The sequence below is a fragment of the Anser brachyrhynchus genome, assembly GCF_964034855.1.
Source record: "Anser brachyrhynchus genome assembly, chromosome: 5".
In the NCBI taxonomy this organism is placed as follows: domain Eukaryota; kingdom Metazoa; phylum Chordata; class Aves; order Anseriformes; family Anatidae; genus Anser; species Anser brachyrhynchus.
Window position 1 is genome coordinate 7,705,480 of NC_137699.1, and position 21,780 is coordinate 7,727,259.

The following is a 21,780-nucleotide window of genomic DNA, read 5'->3' on the forward strand; positions in this document are numbered from 1 at the left end:
CACAAACCCAGCCTTTACAGCCCCACGTGGCATCCTGGCCTCCACGAACATAGCTGGCTGCCTCTAGGCCAGCTCCTGCGGGACGAGCCCCAGCACCCACAGCAGGCCGGCAGTGGCGGCGGGTGCTGAGAGGTGGGCAGGGCAGCCCCCGTCCCGCTCCCCTCAGGCTCCCCGGCTGCCTGGCCTCAGCTGCCAGCCCTCGCACCCCTCGGCGGCCTCCTCGGGGGACGCAGGGCTGGGTTGTGCTGCGTGGACACGGCGTGAAGGGGTTGTGTACGCGGATGAGGCTTGAGCTTATTGAGGTCGGCGTGGAAAGCCATGGCTGGTCGCACATCGGGGAGAAGCCGGGATGCTGCTGCTGCTGCTGCTCTTCATGGCGGCTGCGGCCCTGCCGGGGGGCTTTTCCCCAGGGTGGCGGCATGAGGCTGGCGTGCAGCCCCTCTGCGCACCCGACAGCTGGGCCGGATCCTGGCCGCTCGCTCCGGGCCTGGTGCAGAAGGCTAGGGGAGCTGCGTGCATCCATGCGGCTACGGCTGCCTCGTCGGACACCAGCAGCAGCAGCAGCACGAGCACACAATGCAGCCCTCCAGTGTGCTCTGAACAGTACCTGGAACCTATCTGCATCCCCTTTCTTCTTCCAGAGCCGTGTTGCTTGCTGAGGCAAAACCTGCTGCAATGTATTGCTCAGTGTAACACGGCTATTTCCAAGGGTCTCCCCCTTTTACCACTGGAATCAGTGGGAGTTTTGCTACTGATTTCAATAGGAACAAGGCATTTCTGTGCATTGGGTTAAAATGTATTTCATAATAACACCTTATACTTTATTTATAAGCCCCTCCTAAGGCATTGCACAAATTATAGTCACACAAGAATTGATGTGTGAGCGCTGTCTTAATAACACCGTATTTTGTATCTCAAACATTGTGTTCTAGATACAATATTTACATTTACAAGTGAAAAGGCTGCTAACCTACCAGTTATTGTTCCGAGCAGACAGATGATGAGCCGTACACGCTGATGGTGAAGCAGACACGCGTGTGGTCACACCCGTGGCGGGATTGCCTCGCTCCGTGCAGATCCCGGTTTGGTTTTCAGGAGGTAAGCACCAGCCAGCATGGGCTTGCTGCAGGAGGCAGAGAGCTGCTCTTGGACCCAGACCGTAATGCCTGGCAAACAGCCAAGAGGGGCCCACACCCCTTTTTTTTTTCCTTTTTCCCTGGTATTCTGTGTATTAAATAAGCAAAATATCCCCATAGGCTGGTTTACTGTGGGCAGACTGACATAGAATTTATCTTCTGGGACAAGATTACCATCACAAAGATGAACCTGGGACTGGTAACTCACATCCCCTGCCCCAGGTTTTCAGCCATTAGTAGTTCTATTTCATTCCCTTTCTGTGTCCATAGGTTTCTGCCCTTTATTCCTTTTCTTCTCTTTTTGGCTGATTTCTTAGGTATTACTGGCTAAAATACATTACTTCATTTTCTCTGGGTAACGTGCAGGTTTAGAGTTACGCTAAGGTTTGAATGTGTTCTATGTTTCCCTGGTATAAATAGCAGTAGGAAAACTGAAAATATACCTTTTTTTTTTTTTTTTACCAGTTCATTTCCGTTTGCTGTTAACCTCAGCTTTGGCAGTTGCACATCACTCTGTGTGCAGCTCATGAGGCTCTTCTGCTCCAGAAGTGGCATAGCGTCTTTTAAAATAACTTTTCCCTGACAAGGAACCTGCTAACCGAGCTCCTGCAGCTCTGTTTCTAATCAAAACTTGGTCGGCGGCGCGCATTTGGTCCCGCTGGGCCAAGCCTCCACGTGTCTGGCTGCTGCCGGGACCAGTGGCTGGGGCCGAGGCGTGCAGGGAGCCCAGAGCCCCAGCCCTGCCCGGCGTGGGAGAGGTGTGGGAGATGTTCCTCCTCGGCGGGGAGGAACAAAGCATGGAGCACAGCTCACGTTACATTCCTGCTGGAGAGTGGTGCTGGGTAAGTCTCTCACGTGTGTCCTCTGCTTAGTGCTGCTTAAGGGAAATAGCTGAGGACGGAGCAACCCGCACTGCACGCATAGTGGTAACGAGTTGTTTTAAGTGTGGAGGTAGAATTGCAAAAGGACTACACAGATATGGTATTACAATTTGGACAGGAGCCAGGTTTACAACTTCCTTGCTTTAGAACAGATGTTAAACTGATCCCTTCCCTAATATTCTCTTAGAAGTACAAAAAAAAAAAAAAAAAAAGCAAGCAATGTATTCTTAGTCAGCAGGCATTGCTTGGGATCGCTTGCTATCCCCAGATGGTTTTCAGCAGTGATCACCTGAATGCAGAAGGAGTTTTCACCAGGGCCGTGGAAATGAGAACTCAGAGAAAGGAAACCATGGGATCAGTCTTTCAATGCACACAGGTGAAGGGCGACAGATTTGCAGGAAATCTCCAGTTGCCAGAATCCTCGTTTCTTTCGAAGACAGACCTCTGAAGGAAAGTCCCCATGAAAAGTGCTTTCCCTGAAGTCCCATCACAAACCTTCAGCAATGGTGCTAGGCCTGCTCAGCTGGGTTTTGCCTGCAGACAGCGACAATTTCAGGGCCCTTGCTCCCAGAGGCGAGATCCCCCACGATGGCCTGGCGAGGTGACCACGTTTTCGTGGGGGTGAAGACGGTGACGTGCAGGCGCAGGCAGAGGGGCCTGCTCCTGCTGGGCCCGGGGCGGCTCGAGCACTGCATGCGGCCTGACCTCCTCAGCCAGGCCTGCGAGCCACCCGGGAGGCCTCCTGTTACCTCCAGGTGCCTGACAGGAGCTGTAAGCTGCATGAAATCCTCCAGCAGAGGTTGCAATTGCCTCCAGGCACCTGACAGACCTCACGTACACTCAGCAGCCACACGCTGTAAGGGCTGTGAATTGCGGTTCCTCCTCTCTGAGGACATACGAGCTTTTCCAGCTGCGCCGGAGGAGTTTGGAGATTCACAGATAAGCTCTTTCGTGTCAGCCCTACGCCACTGGATTTTGAGTAGTTTATGAACAGTTATTCCGCAGAAATTACAGATAGGGCACCAGGATTATGACTCACGTGGAGCTGCACGCAGCCGATAAACATCTTCAGGTCATTACAACGCATACGTTCATTTATGACAACTGAAGAAAAAACTTTCTGTCTCCCTGTAACTGTTTATGTTTTACCCTTTACGTTTTTCTCAGCAAACTTGGCTTCATATCCAGATTCTGTAGTCTGCAGCTTTGTGATTCAAATACTGCAGGGGAGGGTTTATTTATTTTTAAAACTCCCTCTGTCAGATTGGATTAAATAAAAAATCAGTCATTTAAATTTCATAATTTTTTTGCTTTTAAAGAAGCAAGTTGTCCATTTTGATTTTTCTGAATTCAAGTCCACACTATCCTTTTGCAAACCGTGTGTTCAAGCCCTGAAAGTCTTCTTCAAACCAAGCTTCTGTTGGGCCTGATGACTTTCTGATTCATGATTCAGCTGCTCTGCATGAGCTGGTGTTGATGTACACCTGTCTGGGCAAGGAGAGATCTAAAACTCCACAGGGTCTGGTACAGGCCAGGACTGCAGAACGGACGTGCCCGTCTGCTCCCTTACATAGATTCCTCCACTGTGTTTACCCACGGCACTCTCCACCATGCATTAATCGTGCCTGCCTACCATGCTACCTGTTCTTGCATCCTCTTTCCCAGCGTTTTGTTGGGCTAAAGTTTTATCTGCTGCTTTGAAGCCAACATATTTATGGTGCATCCAAGGCTCTGTATTAGTGACCCTTTGCCGGGGAGGGCTCCGTCTCCCACACAGCTTGGTTCTCCTCTGTCTCCAAGAGTGCAGTGTTGAAGGACAGCTAATTTGCTTTGCAGTGGTACAAGTCCCACGGCAAGAATGATGCCCGGTATAGCCCAACAAAATTCAAGCCAGAGCTTTTGCAGTTTGCTCTGTGTCAAAAAAAAAAAAAAAAAAAAAAGTAGATGAAACTGCACTGACCTCAGCCTGTTTCTAGACTTTTTAAGGGAATACCTGATACCTTCAGTGCTGAGAGCAGTCTGAGTGTAGAAAATCAAACTCTGCCAGATCAAACCTACCAGCTTGCTCCTCATCTAAATCATCACTGACTTCTTCGGCAGAATTTTTGGGTTAAACTCTACAGCATCAGAATATCCATTTGCAAAAAAAAAAAAAAAAAAGTATAAAAGCTCAAAAGGTGTCTTCATTTTGATATGAACAGCAGGTCTGAAAATTAGTTCAATGTGCCTAATAACTTTCAAAACTGTTTCAAAGCAGAGTTTAAGTAAGCAGCCAAGTTTTCAGCAGATGCTCTAGTATACTTGATGCTCGACACTTCTGAAAATCTACCTACTCAGATGTGGAAATACAGATGTAGCCATCCATGGTCTTAATGAACCATTTTTGGAAAAAGACTGAGCTTAGTATTTTCTAGAAACTGAAAGTAATTATGGTGGGATTTTTCCCCCCTCATTCGTGTTGGCTTTTTGTCTTAAGATGAAGAGGATTCACTTTCATTCTTTTTCTACACCGGCCCATTTATTATTGAATAAGCACCATCATGTGCTCAGTGTGATTAAAAAAGAAATGCAGGCCTTGCACTCAGGTAGCTCGCAATAGAAAATAAAAATCCCCCAAGAGATGTAATGGGGGACAGTGCTTGCTTTCACCACCTCTTAAAGGCATAAAAGCATCTTCTTTCCTATTCTTTGTGTGCTCTGTAGTTACGGACAGTATTTCTCTAGCACAGGCAAAAGAAGAGCATTTTACTAAATTTCTAACATATGATCCTGGAGAAATAGTGGTCTAATGTGCGTGTAATATTTGTAATACATATAAGTTTTTAAAGGGATGTGTTACATACAACCTTGTGGTTTCAGAAAGACTTGATTAACGGCTCACTTTCCAATATTGCTGTTGTACAAGATTCCTGTAAATGAGACTTGTGCACTTTTCCAAAAGCTGTGTTTGGAACAACATCACTACTTTTTATTAAAGATGAAACCAGTGGTGTACTACCATCTGTATCAAATCTGAAGTAGGTGAATGCCCATTTTCAGATGCTTGTAGCTACTGTTACAGAAAACTGAATTCAGCTGCATCCTTGAAATTGCTTTTGTAATTTCTTTATAAACATAGCAAAAGACTTAATCTATCACAATATTCTTCTCATATTCCAAATACTTATATTTTGAAAACCTTAACATAACAAATTACATAAAGCATTCTTATCTGACATATTAAAGACACAATGTTTTAAATTTCATTACTGCTTTCTTGACTGTGTGTCACAACTATGTAAAGCTCAGGCGCCAGCTCTGCATTGGGAGCATTTTCACTGCAATGAATCCATTCTTTCCCTGCTGAGTTTGGTGGTTTCAGTTTGTAACCTGTTAAAAAATAGGAAGTTGTGCCTAAAGTATCACAATAAACAAAAAAAAACCTCGCACCAAAATCTCTGCAGAGAAGAGCCCTCTGAACACAACAGGGGCTGCACACATTTTCCATCCAGCAAGGGGCTCTGATGAAGCTGGTAGCACACTGCAACAGCCTGTCAAAAGAGGCCGCATCCTTTCTTCGATTACCCGAGCTGCACTCCTTAGTTAAATATTTGTCTTCAAGCCAAGCGAAGAAAGAAAGGATGGACTTTTTATTTTTTTCTTTTGTGTACAGAAGCTTGACAGTCACAGGGTGGCTTGAGGAAATCTGTCAGAAAATCACCACTTCTACTGCTTCCCAAGCCAAAACGAGAGCCAGGGGTCTTCTGGTGCAAGAAACAAAACCTGCACCTTACGTACACTGCGTAGCACGTACATGGCATTATTTCACTTCCCTGTTTATGGATTAGCCAAGTCACTGTCATATGTTGTTGTAACTGATACAATATTTTGGAAGAAAAGAAGAGAAATTTTGCTACATGTTTTTGCCTTAGGTAAACAGCACGGTACATCTGTATACTGTGACACATTTCACAAAGCATGCTTAGTGAATCAGAAAAAAAAAATAATCCAGATTTGCAGAAGGAGTTCCCTTTATTACTCAAAATATTTGTCAGCAGTAATATTAACCTATGGAAGTTTCTGAAATTCAAGTCTTATAAATGCACAGGAATTGCACACGTGCGTGCGATACACACACTACTTGCTAACAATTTTCAGTTAATATGGTAGCTAGAAATCATCTGTGACTTTCATGATATTTTCTCTCCCGTATGTTAGGTCAATGACCTATTTCTGTATGTTGGCAGCAATTTATGTGTCTTGTGACTTTGTATTTCACAAAGAAGTACTATGTTGTGTGTTATTTACATTAAAAAGACGAAATATGTAAAACTTTGCCTTTGTTAAAAATCACTCTATCCTAAGCGTTTAAATTATTTCATGCTTTCAAAAGGCACAATTAAGTATCTAATGAGAACTTCCATTCAATGTAACACATAATACAAAAAAGAGAAAAAATGTTTGAGACATCAATGATAATATTTTAAATATATTGGCATAGGAAAGTAGATGTCTTTTTCTTTATTAAACTGACAGTTCAGTTCTGAAACTTTATTTTGAAAAGATTTAAAAAGGATTTGTATCTTTAGAAATAAGAAATTTAACAGGCATATCTAAAAAATATAGAAGAGAAAACCTGATTGTTACTACTAATGAAATAGCTGATGACAAAATAGTAGTCTTTTTGATTTTGATCACAAAAAATAAACTGGTAGTGACAGGATATGATGGATAGATTTGACATCCTGGCAAATCACTGTCATTGATTCAATTATTCTAATTCAGAATAAAAGCTGTATACAGTATGTGTTTATGCTACAGTGGAGTTTTTTAAGTGATTGACATTCATCATATTAGTTAGACAGTTTTAAAAGCTATGTCTTTGTTTTACACAGCGTTGTCAAGAAAAAATAAAGTAGAACCTGTATTGCATAAAAAAAGCAAACCACTTAACCAACTCTTGGTTCCCAACCCATCAAAATAAGTTAACATTACTGCATCATATTAACATGTTCTCTGAAGAGTCAATTTCACTCCAGCCATGTAATATACTATTAGAAAGACGAAATTTTGAAACTGTAATGCAATCTTACAGTTGGATGGCTTGCAAGTTCGGCGGCGAAGAATATATTACCTTTCAAAATGGAAGGCAGCCTCAGAAGAAAGAATGAAAACCACTTTAATTTACAGGTCAGCATTGCTTTACCTTTCTTTTGTTTGATGATACTTACACAGAGATGAATACAAAATAGTCGTAAGTTCACAAACAGTATATATATAGATATGACGGTACAGGAGCCTGAATTACTTCTATGTTCTGCCCTGTTTTAGACCAGCATGCTGTGATACTCTTCCCCAAGCTGAAATGCACTCTTCTGGTATTCTAGCATTAATGTAGCTGTCAGTTTGAATTTCAATCTTGAATTATGTCTGTTGACATAATTTCATAGTGCTGACTTCAATTGTTTAGGATTACTGTTTTGAACTACATAAGGAAATCAATTCTTTTTTCTACGTTTAGTAAATTTCATTCAAGTGCATTTTAATACATGTATTAACCCATGAGGCAAACTAATCACCTATAATATATTCTGATAAAAAACAACAACAACAACAACAAAAACCCCACCAACATGCTCAACTACTGGTATATCAGAATAAAAACTACCTTATGTATTTTATATTTATTATTATGTATTTTATAAAACACCTTAAGCATTTTCTGAAATTTAATACAGTATTTCAATTACAAGAAGGAATGTTCTTAAGAAAAATAGATGTGCAGTTTGCTCTTGGAATAACATGTGACAATGAATCACTCACTTTCATTAATTTATTTCAATAAACAGCCCAACTTAACTTATTCATACAAAATATTAAATGCATGAATACAAAAATACCATTGGGAAAAAAAATCCATTTATTTTTATTGTAAAAAAACACCTAGAATTGAAGGATTACAAGTAATTTTCATATCTGAAGGAAAGGAAGAAACACTACATTTCCAAAAGGGCTGAACAATGGCAGGACCCAACATAACAGAAGCTTTAACAAAAAGCAAAAACCAACCAAGCCCCACATTAATACAAAAAGAAACCGGAACGAAAAAAATAAGGCACCGTATGATAATGTGTATTTTTAAAGACTGCTGGGGCAAATCATTAAGAAAAATATTTGTATAAGTCATTATCACTCATAATTAGAGTGTCATATAAATCTGAGTGAAACTGCTAAGTAGAAATCACTAGAAGTCCAGGTGCTTCTTGCCGATGGCCATAGCACCACATCCTGAGCTCAGCAGTTTGGCGGATTCTGCCAGATCCTGTTTGCTTGAGCGGCTCACTGTGTCTGACAAGTCTGGAGGCAAGTGCAGGCGCTGTGGCAGGAGATTTTCAGGAGGGAGAGAGAGAGAGAGGCAGAGAGAAAAGAAAGAGAGAAAACAGAGAGAAAAAAAAGAAAGATTGATGGCAGTAGAATTTATTTTCCATAGCGTATTTCAAAATGCACTCTTTTTCCCAATTCATTGATGTTAGTCACACAAATAAGATCTACCCATATATGCTTTTAGGTGGACCGGGAAATAGCTTTGTACGTTTTCATTGTGTACTTCAAGATATTGGATTCTGTAAATTGGAACATATTCTTATGAAAATTTTCTAAACAAAACTCAAATTTGCTCACGGTATTTAATTATATCTGCACAACTTGCCTTTAAAAACAAATGTTTTGCCTCTATATCAACAGCTACATTAAATTCTTTGATTTCTATGTCACGAAAATATACATATAGTTTTATTTCACACACTTATGCATACCTTGTGACAGAGTTCGAAAATAAATGATGTGATGGACAAAAGATACAGAGGGATCACCCCGACTGCAACACTATTCTGCCAAGTGTTTCATCTTCATACTCTACTGACAGCTTTCAATAAAAGCAAACAGTGATAGCAGCTGCATTTCCATAAGGCAATCATATACGCTAAATAAACTTTGCCTTCCCTTCTGAGCTGTAGGAACATTACATCCATTTTGCAGATGAGGAAACTGAGGCACAGGTTATGTCGTTGTCCACAAGCATGCAGTTCTTGGACTATTAACACTACAGTTCAACTACGACAAAAATACTTCAACTCTCCCTCTGAGGATTCCTTTACACTAAAGGCATGATATTATGATTTATCTTTCGTAAACTAAGGCAAAATTAGCATAAAACCGAGTCTTTAGTTTGATCATTACTGGCTGGCTTTTGGACACAGTGCAGTTCTGAAAGCCAGGCAGATGAGACAGCTGAACATCTTACAGTGCAATAATTTATGAAACTGGTATCGTGGAAGAAGCGTATTTCTTGAAAGATTTAGTAGGCAGAGGCTACGCTGCACGGCTTTCTGGAGGGAACACGATAACAGTAATGGCTGCAAAGCTATCGGGCTGTGTAGACCATGCTTATTGTCTACTTTCGCTATATTTGTGTTTTTGTCAGAACACAGAAATATACACAGCTGCCCTTTATTTGATACCTTTGCAACTTTCACAGGATCCTCTCTCCCTCCAGGTAAGAATTCAATACAAAAAGCACAGGAAAACATCCCTATTTGCAGCATGCAGACTGTTCAGCTCGCTGCTGGCTGTGCGGCCAGGCAGACAGGAGGGGTGCATCAGTGGGGTCCTGGCGGCAAGGGGATGCGTGTGGCATGGCACACACAGCCCGCTCTGGGGCGAGGGGCACATGTGAGAGCAGAAACACAAGAAATATGCCCGTCCAAGTGCTGCAACCTGCCGAAGAAGCACGTGGGAAATCCCACAGTTCAGGTATGTGAAAAGCCCCCCTGTGTGTACTTCTAGTGGGGTTCTTGCCTTTCACCCAGTCATATCGGAGTTCTGGCATGGCAAATTGCACCTACTGTTCCCCACTTGTTCCTACAAAGGTCAGGCACAGCTGTGGACATTAACTGCAGTCCTCTATGTCCCATTTCTACATGGAGAAAATACAAAGCAGGGCACACGCCTGCTGTGGTTGCCTGCTGAGAAAGAGCCGAGGTACCACTGGGATTGCTTGGGGCGCACAGGAGGAAAGCAGAGGGTGAGGAAAAGCCAGTGTTGAACGGCTTCTTTCCGAAAGCACAGGGGAGCACTCAGGAGATCTTTCCGTCGCATTTCCCTCCCAAAAAAGCATTCAGCACTCCGCTAACAGGGTAGAGGGCACCTGGTGTGTGGGACGTGCAAATGAACAGTCCTGCCTACTCCCACTCCCTGTGGCACGTCTCTGTCCTCACCAGGGAAGACACAAGGGAAACACAGCATAATTTTCTTTTTTTTTTTTTTTGCAGTTATTGACCTTTTTGACAAGTCTGCTACACAGATTTAGAATGAGGCGAATAAGAGCAAACAGCCCCGAGACTCAGCAAACTCATTTCACGCAGGACCACCTAATCTTGTGGGTGGGGAACAATGTCAAGCCCTGCTATGCTGGCCTGGATTTAACGTGGTGGTCAAAACAAACAAAAAAAAACTTTGACATACTTGCAGCCTCTTATTCCATGCTGTGCTTGTCCACTAATTTGTATTAGAAACAGAAAACAAAGAGGAACATTTATAAATTCACAAAGACTCAGATGGGAAAAGTTAAAATGCAAGATGCTTAAGTTGGAGAGCGGGACTGAATTAAGCTTTTACAGCTGTATTTGTCATGATACAGTAGTTAGCTACACACACGTATACTTTTTCTCCCATCTTATTCAGGGATGAGGATGCACACTGCTCATTTAGTGACCAGCTATTCAGTATTTTTTTTCTTGTCATTGTTTACTCTGAACTTTTCTGACGTATTTATTGTACACTATTCAAACCTTGTTCTGAAGGCAGAATGGCTTTTCAATAGCACATGTCAGCATATAGCACTTGAATGCTCCACAAATACCAACTGTGCTATTTTCCTAATATTACTGTGAGATAAGGCAGCAAAGTTACCTCCATTTCACGGATAGAGAATTGAGGCACATAAAAAATATGGTAAAAGGTATGAATTAATTTCAGAAACACAATCTGAGCCATTTAGGACTTGCTTTCCCAGAATGTTTAGCATTGTGCAGCATTTTATGTGATCAAATGGTAACTTCAGTTGCAGCTGTGAGTGCTCAGCATTTCTTCAGAAACCCCAAGCCAGGTCCTCAGAAAGGGGCAGACATGAAGTAAGGGTACAGAAATAAAAACTCTGGGTGGAAGTGACATGATCACACAGAAGCTCAGTGGTATGGGCAGAGACATATCAGACTCCAAGATATCCTTCAATTTTCTTAATTACGAGACCATCCCTCTTGCAATCCTTGCCCTCTCTACAATCCCAGTTTTCAAATATTGAAATAAATTGCCAGATCTCCAGAAGTGTATTTCACTGCTTATGCCATTTGCACCCTCAGATCAGGTTTATTCTGAACGATAAGCAACACCAGAGTCCTCTGAAAACAGCTGGATATTATCCTGCCATTAAGATCTGAATCACAGCACACACAAATACTAGATCTTAACAAAGCTTAAACAGGCATCCCAAAATTCCTTATATTTTCTGTGTGCAGCTTCAAAATAGAAACAGGACTGCAAATATTAATCCTAATAAGTACTTTTACACCATTAAAAAAAAAGAAATAAAAGCCTCAGAACACAAACAAACTGGAAATGGATCACGTGGCATTACACAGGCATCCAAAGGCTAAAGAGCAGGCCTTTATTTTTGGCACCACTACGGGCATTGCAGTGACTTGCACTCACACACTAAGTGAGAGCATGAATAGGCTGTGATCCTTTTTGAACACCAGCATTACAGAACGATCAGACATTTTCACAGATATTTGCTGACCACAGAGAAACAGTTGCATTTAAAGTCCCAGTTTAGGACAAAATGTTTTCTGGTGGAGAGACTGCTCTGTTATTTCAGAGGCTGTGACCCCCATCCCTTTCAATCTCTCTCTTAGCACTTTGCCTGATTTTGCTCACTTAGGCAATCCTAGTTGTCAGTGCCCAGGCCTCCCATTCTGTAGCTGATCTTCAAGACAAAAACATCCCTTGTCCAGGTATCTGCACCCCAGCCTCTGCTCCAGCCACTTTCAGCTTTCTGCTTCCAAGCCCCTCGTTCGCATTTCTGCCACTCCTGGCTTTTTCTCGCCTATTTCTGCCCATATTCCATTCCCTGCTCCCGTTCCTAATGCCTTGGTTCAAATTCAGCTTCAGGCCACCCTTCCTTGCTTCAGCCCCTCATCCTCCTCATCCTTTTATCCCCCTCCTCTTGTCCTCAATCTGCCCCTGGCTCTTCCCTGCCTGGGGTATGGGCACGGTGCCCGCTCACCTCCCCAGCCGGAAAGTGGGAACATCCCCGGAAAAGGGCCGGGCTGCATGCCCTGAGTGCGCACACACTGCGTGGGACAAAAGAGGCAGATTATCACAGGACAGCAAAAACACATCCTGGCATAAATGTTAAATATACAATTACTTCTCCTCTCAACCTGTCCTTTGAAGTAATTGAAGTTTTTCACTAAAACGTTCCAGTTCCAAAAGTAAACGTGGCAGTTCCCTGTAAAGTTCCAGTTCCAAAAGCAAGCAGTCCCATAATCACCTTCCTTATTATAATTCATTAAAGCAAAGGAAGGTAAAGCTCCTAAGTATAAAAGCCAGGGAATGCTGGAGTAAACTTCCTTTATGCACAGTTGATTGGGTATCTGCGTTATTGTAGCACATCACGTTACATGACCACACACTAGTTTTACCCATATAGGCTGTCAGAAAGGTTGAAATTGAGCATCTTCAGAACGACACTATAGGAGGGAGGGGCAGGGACAACAAGCTTAGTTGTCGTGATGAAGAGCTGGCTGGCTCACGAAAGCAGCTTGCTTACTGGTACGGCAGAGATACGGACCGGGCATGATGCGCCGGTGTCAGCGGAGCGAGCGCTGGTGCTTCCCTTCCTGCTGCTCTCCCGGGCAGGTCATGAAGGCTTTGCGGTAATAGGCACAATTACACAGAACACAGCTAAGCACACAGCTCCAGGGCACACATTATGAAAGGAAAACAGTTCAGACAAAACTTATTGCATACTTTGTCTCTGCTCCTCCCCCTGCCTGAAGAAAACTTCTAATGACTTTGTTTTCAATGGGGGGAAAAAAAGGTAAGAAGAGGAAGATAAGAAAGAATACGTAAGATGACAGGCCAGAGGGGATGCTGAGCGATCCTTCAGTCCGGTCCCAGTGCTGAGGACCAAACACAGCACCGATGCTTCTCCGACACTGGTCTGCCTAGTAAGACAGGGCTGCAGAGACTCACGTCACGGCTATGCTAGGAAGTTCCAGGGGGCTGGTGCACTTGCTTGGGGTGGGATTTTCTGTTTTTATTTTTTAACCAACCAAATCCCTAGCAGACAAAAATACTAGCAAGTGCTTTTGCCAGTGTAGCTTATTTTACCAAGGGAATTGTTTTACAGATTTATTGTAAAGAACAGTCTTTTTTCTCTTCGGTGTTAAGAGGATTGACCAGCAGAGTTTTCCTAGCAACCTCTGCTGATGGTGATTATACCTCAGTTACAAAATGCATAGAAACGGTACGCAGGCTTTAACTGACAATAAAAGGGGTTGGAAATAAAGTAAAATTAACACAACTGAACCTAAGTAAGCAATGACAGGTTAAACAAAAAGCTAGGTACTAGAGATAATGTTAAATAACCGATTACTATCCAACTATCCATACACACTACACATATTCATCTAAAGAATATATTGGCACTGTGCTGCAGAAGTAACTAGTGAAATCTCGTATTGCACCTATATGGTATAAACAACAATCAGCTGCTCAAATTATCTTTCATATTTTTATGGAAATATTTGTCTATGAGAGGTACAGATTATTTTTATAATGACTGAAGTGCTCAGAAATAATTGAGGTGGAAGACATTCAAGAAACAGCAACATTCCATAAAATTAATTGAGGGTTACTAAAATAACATATTATTGGGAACGTTTTAAGCAATTTAAAGTATAAAAATATTTGGTAACAATATGATAAGCAAATATATATATCCATTGGCAACAATCTGAACCCAAGGTGATTCTCCGAAATCATTATTGTATTTTGGCATTTATTGTAAGTGTAATACTTCAGCAAACAAATTAGTAATGACATGAGCGATGCAAAATCATTGATCAAAAAAGAGGTGGGAGTTCGTTCTTAATTTCAGGTATACTAAAGCAATTCCATTGAGGTTAACCTTGTGATCCTGCTAACAGCTATATGAAGCTTTTAACAACTGAGCCTTAACTTCCAAAACTGCAACTTAAATAAAAATCTTCACCATTCTACTCCTTTGGATATCTGAGCAAAAAATTGCTTATTAGCCTACCATGGCTACAGCCCTGCCTTGGGGCAGGGAGATGGGTTAATGACCTCTCTAGATCCCTTCTAGTTCCATTTGCTACAATTCTATGAAGACTAAAGTAACCAAAGCCTAAGGGATTTGGATCAGGGGGAAGAGGAGGGTGGGGAGAAGAATTTTAGGAATGTTGGGAAAATGAAAGATGCAGACTCCTAGTTTATATCCTACTTCTCTTTGAAGCAGAACTCTTGCCTTTCTATTAAGCCTACACAAGGGATATCGAGCATGGTCGGAGGTACAGCGGCTGATCTCCTGTTACTGCTTCTTCTGCTACTTATGCCTATACTTTGCCCCTGCATTATGCTTTCTTTTTCATATAAATATATTTTTTAACTGCCTCATTTATAATTGCTAGTAATTACTTCAATGATCATACTACCTAGGAAAAGACTTAAGCATTTTTGTAGGTGTCATGAAAAAGGGGGGTTTTAAGGAGAAATCTACAGGAGGTTAGTAATGCAGCTTTATAAAGCCTCCTCTTAGAGTGAAGAACTTGGTTTCTTACTTGAAAATTATTAAAATGTCAAGTGATCACCACCAATACCTGACTGGAAATAGATTTCTTGGTAAAGAATAAGACATCACAGGCAGGCTGGGGAGAAGGACATTCCATTTGGAAACGCAAATCTGCAACTTAAATTTTAAGAAAAGGGGGAGCCCAGTGGAGGGATGCCAAATGATGGCATAGCCACTGAGCTGTCTCTCTACCTCTGCACTGAAGACGACTGTCCCAGACGGCAGGGTCTAGCTGCCTGCGTTTGGGGCCAGCTGGGGCACAGTGCAGCTGTGCACCCTGAACCGGGGCGCTGTGCGAAAAGGCACAGTGCGAAACCCTTCAGCTGCACTCCAGCTCAGGTCCTTGCCACCTTCCTACACTCTGGCCATGTCAGTGTCTAACCACACAGCTTGCTGATCCAGGTACAATCCTGACCTGCTGCCTTGACTTCTGAGCTTGTAGATTTGCCTCATACTATGGATCTGTGTGGCAGTCACCAGACTGTTGCCTGACCCTGGTGATCCTTGCTGTTCCGTTCTTATTTGTGCAGTGGGGGAAGGATGTAATAGAGGTGGCTGGGCCCGCCAGGGACATGGGATGTGCCTTCAGTGCAATGGCAACATGTGGCACTGATCCTCTGCTATGCCCTGAACCACAGCTTATAAGCAGCTGCAGTGTCTGCTGATGTGGTGAAAGAGGTCCTGAATGACCAGGTTTACATTATGTCTTATGTCCTCCTGGGTTGCATCGTGCACTTCTAATTGTGGTAGCTGACAAGTGGCTACAACCTCCGTAACAGATACACACTTCAGGAGCCCGTTAGCCTTACTAGGCAATGACTTTCTGCTTCCTGCTTTTTTAACAGGTCATCACCAAGCACTGAAACTGGTCTTTTTGGCAAAAACAAATTATTGTCTTTGGGGTTAATATAAATACAGAAGATGTGCATGTATGAAATTAAGTTTCTTCTAAGAGAAGTGTTTCTTCAAATACTTGACGTAGTGGTGGCTATAAGTTTTGGCTTCTTTCCTTGTCAAGTTCACAGATTCAGAGACACCAGAGATGTGAATTATGATGAAATGATTTATGTTTTATGTGATATGTAGTCTAGTGGAGTGACATATCACTTATGGCGATGTACCTTCATAACAACATCGCAATATCACTAAGAAAATACATGAAGTTCTTCCGGCTTAATAAACCTGGGAAATACTTCCAGGTTAATGCAAGTTCTCTTCCCTGTGGCAAAACAGTAAGCCCTTTACCACTGAAGACATTGCAAGGACTAGGAAAGTCATGCCAACCAGCCTAACTCTCTTCTAGCAGAAATTACAAAATAGTCCTGAAGTTTGCTTACAATTAATGTCTCACAATCTATATGCATTTTTATATTGTGATAAGAATGGTGCCAAATTATCCTCCCATAACTGCAATTAGGCCTTAGGCAAACTATTTTAAGACTCATTTATTAAGAATCTCACATTCCTTTTCACATTACAATTTTTCTCAGTATTTCAACAAAACGAGAAGACGAAACAGCTGGTAACTATTTTTTCTGTATAATGAACATGAACTCAGTTTCATCTTGTTCACAGACATTCACAGATGCTATATTACCATTGTTAGATCGCAGCAATGAAGCATCTTCTAAATCAATGATAAAAGACTTGACTTTTTAAAAGAGCATTCTAAAATTTTCTACTTTTCAGGTAACCATGATTGACTTATAGCTAATCATGACTGTATCAACCCATGTTAAAATAAGCACACCTACCATATGCATTTCCTATTTCTTTTTTTGAGTTGAAGCATACTCTGAACTGTCAAAATTAATTAGTGTTAACATCAGGTGATGAGAGAAAGCTTCCACTAAGAATAGCTGATAAATATACTTGTACCTACATATCCCTGTCTGCTTGCTAAAGGACACATTGCTAATATGAAAATATTTTTTTATATATAGCTAATAGTACTTACAATACTTCAACACAATTATAAAACACTTTCTATCACTTATAGAATATAAAATAAAATAAGGGTAATTAAGACTTTCAGCTCATTTGCAAGACAGTGATGTTCTGCTGTAAGTTTCCAACACTACAAAAAGATTATTTTAATAGAGACTTTAAAGCATCCTGGTAAAATTAAGAACCATTAATAAATCCACTTCCTTTTCTGATAGATTTTGTGAAAGCCATTTCACATTTCGTAGTACTGAATCTCAGTATGTGCATCTTCGGTGCAGCTTTCCATTGTATCTAGTTTACAGAATTGATCTTATAATACCGAGATGATTAAATTCAAGCTGTGCTGATTTGCTGGGATGCGCTGCACGGTACTGCTTCATTCTCTGATTTCTAGAAAACTATGCCAAGTACTTTCAATCTCAATTCCTGTGTCTAGATTTAAAACTTGATTTCTTTAAACACTGGATTTTGCAGAGTGAAAATCTTTCAGAGATCACTTGTACCATTAAAGTTCAGTTCTGTATATGTTTGTGTAAAATGAATCTCTAGGGGATTTAAGATGTATGAAGAACTTCCATTACTGCATGAGTAGGCACTGGTGGGTTTTTCCATGTGCAGCATTAGTCATTACTTTTCAGCAGCAGGAAATGAAGCAACGAACAATTGTTTGAACAGGCTCTTTCATTCCAAAAAAAACACCCTTCAAGATGGGTTGAAGATGACTTGTTATTTGTGAAGGGATAGAAGGGGAAGAGAAGACTATCAGGAGATTTCCATTCTCCAATGTTTGGGAATGACAAATGTTGGTCTGGTGCTTAAAGCACACCTAGAAGTGACAGACCTGCTTTATATTACAACTGCAGTCTCTGCATGATGAAGAAGCTCACATTGTTATAAAGAGGGCTAGAATAATCAGCAATGGTTATAGGCACTCCAGGTACTACAGCTGTTCAACTGCTTGTCTGATCCCAAACTCAAATACAACCAGAACTGTATGAAATACTTCCACAGTACCATAATACATACTTGCCATGGTCTTACCAAGCACATATTGAAAGACTGCCTCTGTCCTGAAGAATTTACAGTCTGAATACACAAAGTGGATGAAGAGGAAGAGGTGAAAAATAAAATATCCAGGCAGAATGAAAAACATCATGACTTATAAGTATTGTATTAATGTCAAAGCTTTTTTCTTCTTCTATCCTGCACAGAAAGGCATTTGGAAGAGAACAGGCATAGGGGAAGAAATTAAGTGACAAAGGGCTGAAAAGAAGATGGATTGAAAAAAAAGGAAATATGGGGGGCAGGAGGAGATACACTATCTAGATGTGTTATAGTTGAGACTGGACAATATTGTCGTTAAACTGAAGGGAAACGCTGCTCTAAATTCAAATGGTAGTTCACACGTCTGATGGCGTATATGCAAAGCAAGCAGACTAACACTGCTCCTGTAGGTCTGTTCTTTTTGCTGAACCCCTCCTCCCTGAGCTTATGTAAGAGGATTGCGGGACCTGTAATGCAAGTCTGAATAATTCTAGGGCTCTCAGGATAGTCCGGATGGACACTAATGTTCATGTCACATTCTCTTCCCTGATGGATTCATTCAACCTAATTGCAGCTGTCTACAAGTCAGCCATTCAGTCTAACCTATATTATATACTTAGGGTGAGATGAATCATTCTTGCAAGTGCTTGCCCATCTCTGCTGCTTATTCAGGAAACCTGGATGACGAGCTTAAACTAAATTTTTAGCTCGGAGAGTAAAAGGTCAAGGGGAGGAATTCAGTCCTACAACTATAGGAAACCTCACTGAGTCAGTGCCTCCACTGTATCTCCTCTTTCTTTGAATGACATTGCAATGTGCCACAAAGTACGGATTTCGTATCAAACCACAGATGGCTCACTGGAAGCATTCCAGAGTTGCTGGCGATGCCTGCGCCGCTCTACAAGAACTTGGGTCTCTCTACTGAAAAGCTTGAGAAGTGTTCAAGCTGTCCAACCAAGACTCTGTGTATGCAAACAAAAGCTGTGTGAGTGAGAAGCGGGGAGAAATAGCATTCACAGACAGAAGCATCTGTTCTGTGGAGGACCAACATATTGCAACAGTACTGTCAATATCTAAAATTTCAGCCTAGCTGGAAAAGTAACCAAATATTTGAGTTCTCATCCAAAGCTATCTGTTAAAGTTCACTGTAATCTACCAAGCTTCTAGCTCCATTTAAAAATTTTGTTACATTTCAGAAAATTCATTAATACATCCATTTAAAGACTATCACTATCTGAGGGTGTGGAACAACACAAATGAACTCATAAAGCGTTCTTCCTCTTGATAAAATTTTCCAGATAGATTTCATCCAGATAGATTTTCAAGCTTTGCAGAAAGGTCCAAGACATGTAACTTGCCCTAGCAAGTCTCCATTGCAAAGGAATTTCAATGCCCAAGTTACCAACTCAAAGAAGAAACATAACAGAAACTCAATCAGACTTCTGAACAGTTCTGGAAGCTGTTACTAAAATACACATTGTCCAGAAGCTCCCATGTGATTTTGAGTATTAAGTCTCTACAGATCTTATGAAATTTGGGGCTTAATGAAGTGCTTTCCTAAGAAGAGAAGGAGAAAGTGGGAGCTGCTTGGATTCCCTGGAGCAGCCCCACTGAGGCCTTCCCTGCTGCCGCCTCAGCAGCCTCGTCTGCATCTTGTGTACAGTGACAACTGTACATTTCCTCCTCCTTCCCTAAAAATACATCCGTTTCAGAAGCTACATGTACAAACACAAACGGAATACGTAACTATACCTGCAAATGCACACTTAGCGCTCCTGACTGCGTATTAGCCGCTGATAATGGCATAATGGCCAATCTGTGTACCCACAAAACCTCTCCAACGCATGCAGTACCGCTTCTGCTCAGGCAGTGTGAGCTGTACTCTTTTACATTACACCACACAATGTAAAACAACATACAATATGGCCATGAAAGGCTCTGTTTCAGGAGACCAGCGTCACAGGTTTGGCAAGTTTCTGGTTAGGAAGAAGGGGCGTATAGTGGGGCAAAATGTAAATGCTAGCTGGGGGGGCACTGCTGTTTTATACCGGGAATAGACCAATGCTCGGCAGTCTATTTACTTTTTTAGGTCAGCTAGAATTAGAAAATTTCCATTGCTAGGCAGCGCAGCACATCTGTGAAGCATTTCTGGGCATTCAGAAGTGAAGCACGCGCTGCCCAAAGGGAAGATTCATCGCAGGCTGTTGGCCAGCCCTCCGCTCCCTCCCCGCGCGGGGCGAGCTCTTCACCAACAGGAAATCGCCTTAACTCTGTGCAGAAACATATTACATGACCAGAACACAACAATTAGCACATTTGTAAAGCTTCGGGGATAGGAACAATTTAATAGCTTTTTGAAGCAGCTTAATTTTCTAGAGCTTTTTATCTTTTTTTTTTTTCCTTTTGCTTTTCATGCATAGACAAGTTCTCCTTTCCTATAGGTATTTTCTCAGTCTGCCTGGCAGGAATACTATGTGCGGGAAAACACAGATTACTTAATCACTTTAAAATAGTGCTAGAGATGGAAAAGTGCTCTGTAAGTGCAAACTATTATTACTAATCCCCGTATTAAATAAATGTATTGCTGGTTTATGAAATCCTCCACATTCACGAAGCCAGGCTGCCAAGCAGAAGACCAGTTTGTTTATGTTTGCAGCTTTTCACAAGCTAGAAACTTCAGCTGGGCAATGGTAAATTCAACTGTCAGACGATCCGCAGTAAAGCAAAAAACAGGCCAGTAGAAAAAAAAAAATCGACTATCATTGTTTTCTCACCCTAAAAACTGGTACTGATACAGGAAGCATGTTCAATTCCTGTAACTTCCACGTGACGTCGTAGAAATTAAATAATTCATATTTCAGTATCTCCTATTTTCAGTATCAATTCCCCATGACTTATGAGGGCTACAGTTTAAAACTCCAGTTAACAAAGCCTTTTATAGTGTTTCTACCAAATAAACTTAGACTTCAAAAGCCATTGAAGTGTAATTTAATATCCACAATGTTGGATCAACCTGTTTTGATGCAAAAACATCCTGTGACGTATTTTTACTCAGTGATTGATATTACTTATGCAAAACAGTAAAAAACACATTGGTGATCCAGTTGTCATGTTGACTACCCTTTGGCAAATGGACGCATTAAAGGAAGTTTAAGCCCAGAATGAGAAGTTGCCAGTGAAAGGTTAAAAGACAGGTCACGCTAATTCCTTTTTAAATGACTCTATGTAAGACAGTAGAACTCAGTGTAAACTCAAACAAATGTATTAAATGTGAATGATAGAAATTGGTATCACATTAAATGCCAGACTTCTGCAAATAATTTAGATTAAAATAAACATTACTATTTTTTTCTGGCAGCTGGGGGAGGGCTGAACATTTGAGCAGATTCCTACATCAAAGATGTGTTTTGTACAGAAACTATATGTCAAATTATAGTTATTTGCTTTCAGATGATTCTAGCGGTTACTCAATTTTGCACTTTTCATGTGTCAGTATTTTTTTTATTTTACCTCTTTATTCCCTACTACAAGTAAGTCTCTTTAGAGCAATAAGATCTTTAAAATCCCTTTAGTGTTTAGAAATGTCAACAATGCAGTAGACTATACTTGATGAATAGGCCAGATAGAAAAACCTGCCTCAAGTTTTGAGAGAAGTAAGGTGCTTTGAAGAGCACTTGATTTGAGATTTAGAAGCCTGCTGCTATTCAGCCAGGCGCTCTTGAGAGCTGTTAAATTCTGACCCATAGCATGAAAATAGGTTGGAGAGAGGGAAGGAAAACTAGTAAGGAATATATTTTGTACTCCCTGTATAATTATTTCTTCTAAATACCATTTAAATATTTCTTCCTATAAATAAATAAAA

At 41.3% G+C, this 21,780-nt stretch overlaps 1 protein-coding gene across 2 annotated transcripts in view; it reads right to left on the bottom strand.

Annotated features, from left to right (window-relative positions):
* Window positions 1-21,780, bottom strand: part of ELP4 (elongator acetyltransferase complex subunit 4) — a 201,089-nt gene that overhangs the window by 53,142 nt on the left and 126,167 nt on the right. Inside the window, exon 10 of one of the 2 annotated variants that reach the window (XM_080595258.1) lies at window positions 7,159-8,372. The exons of the other annotated variant lie outside the window; for it this stretch is intronic. Coding sequence (XP_080451384.1) covers window positions 8,241-8,372 — 132 coding nt within the window. The 3' untranslated portion in view covers window positions 7,159-8,240. Of the gene's footprint in view, window positions 1-7,158; window positions 8,373-21,780 lie in introns of those variants that run through there. 2 annotated transcript variants of the gene reach the window in all.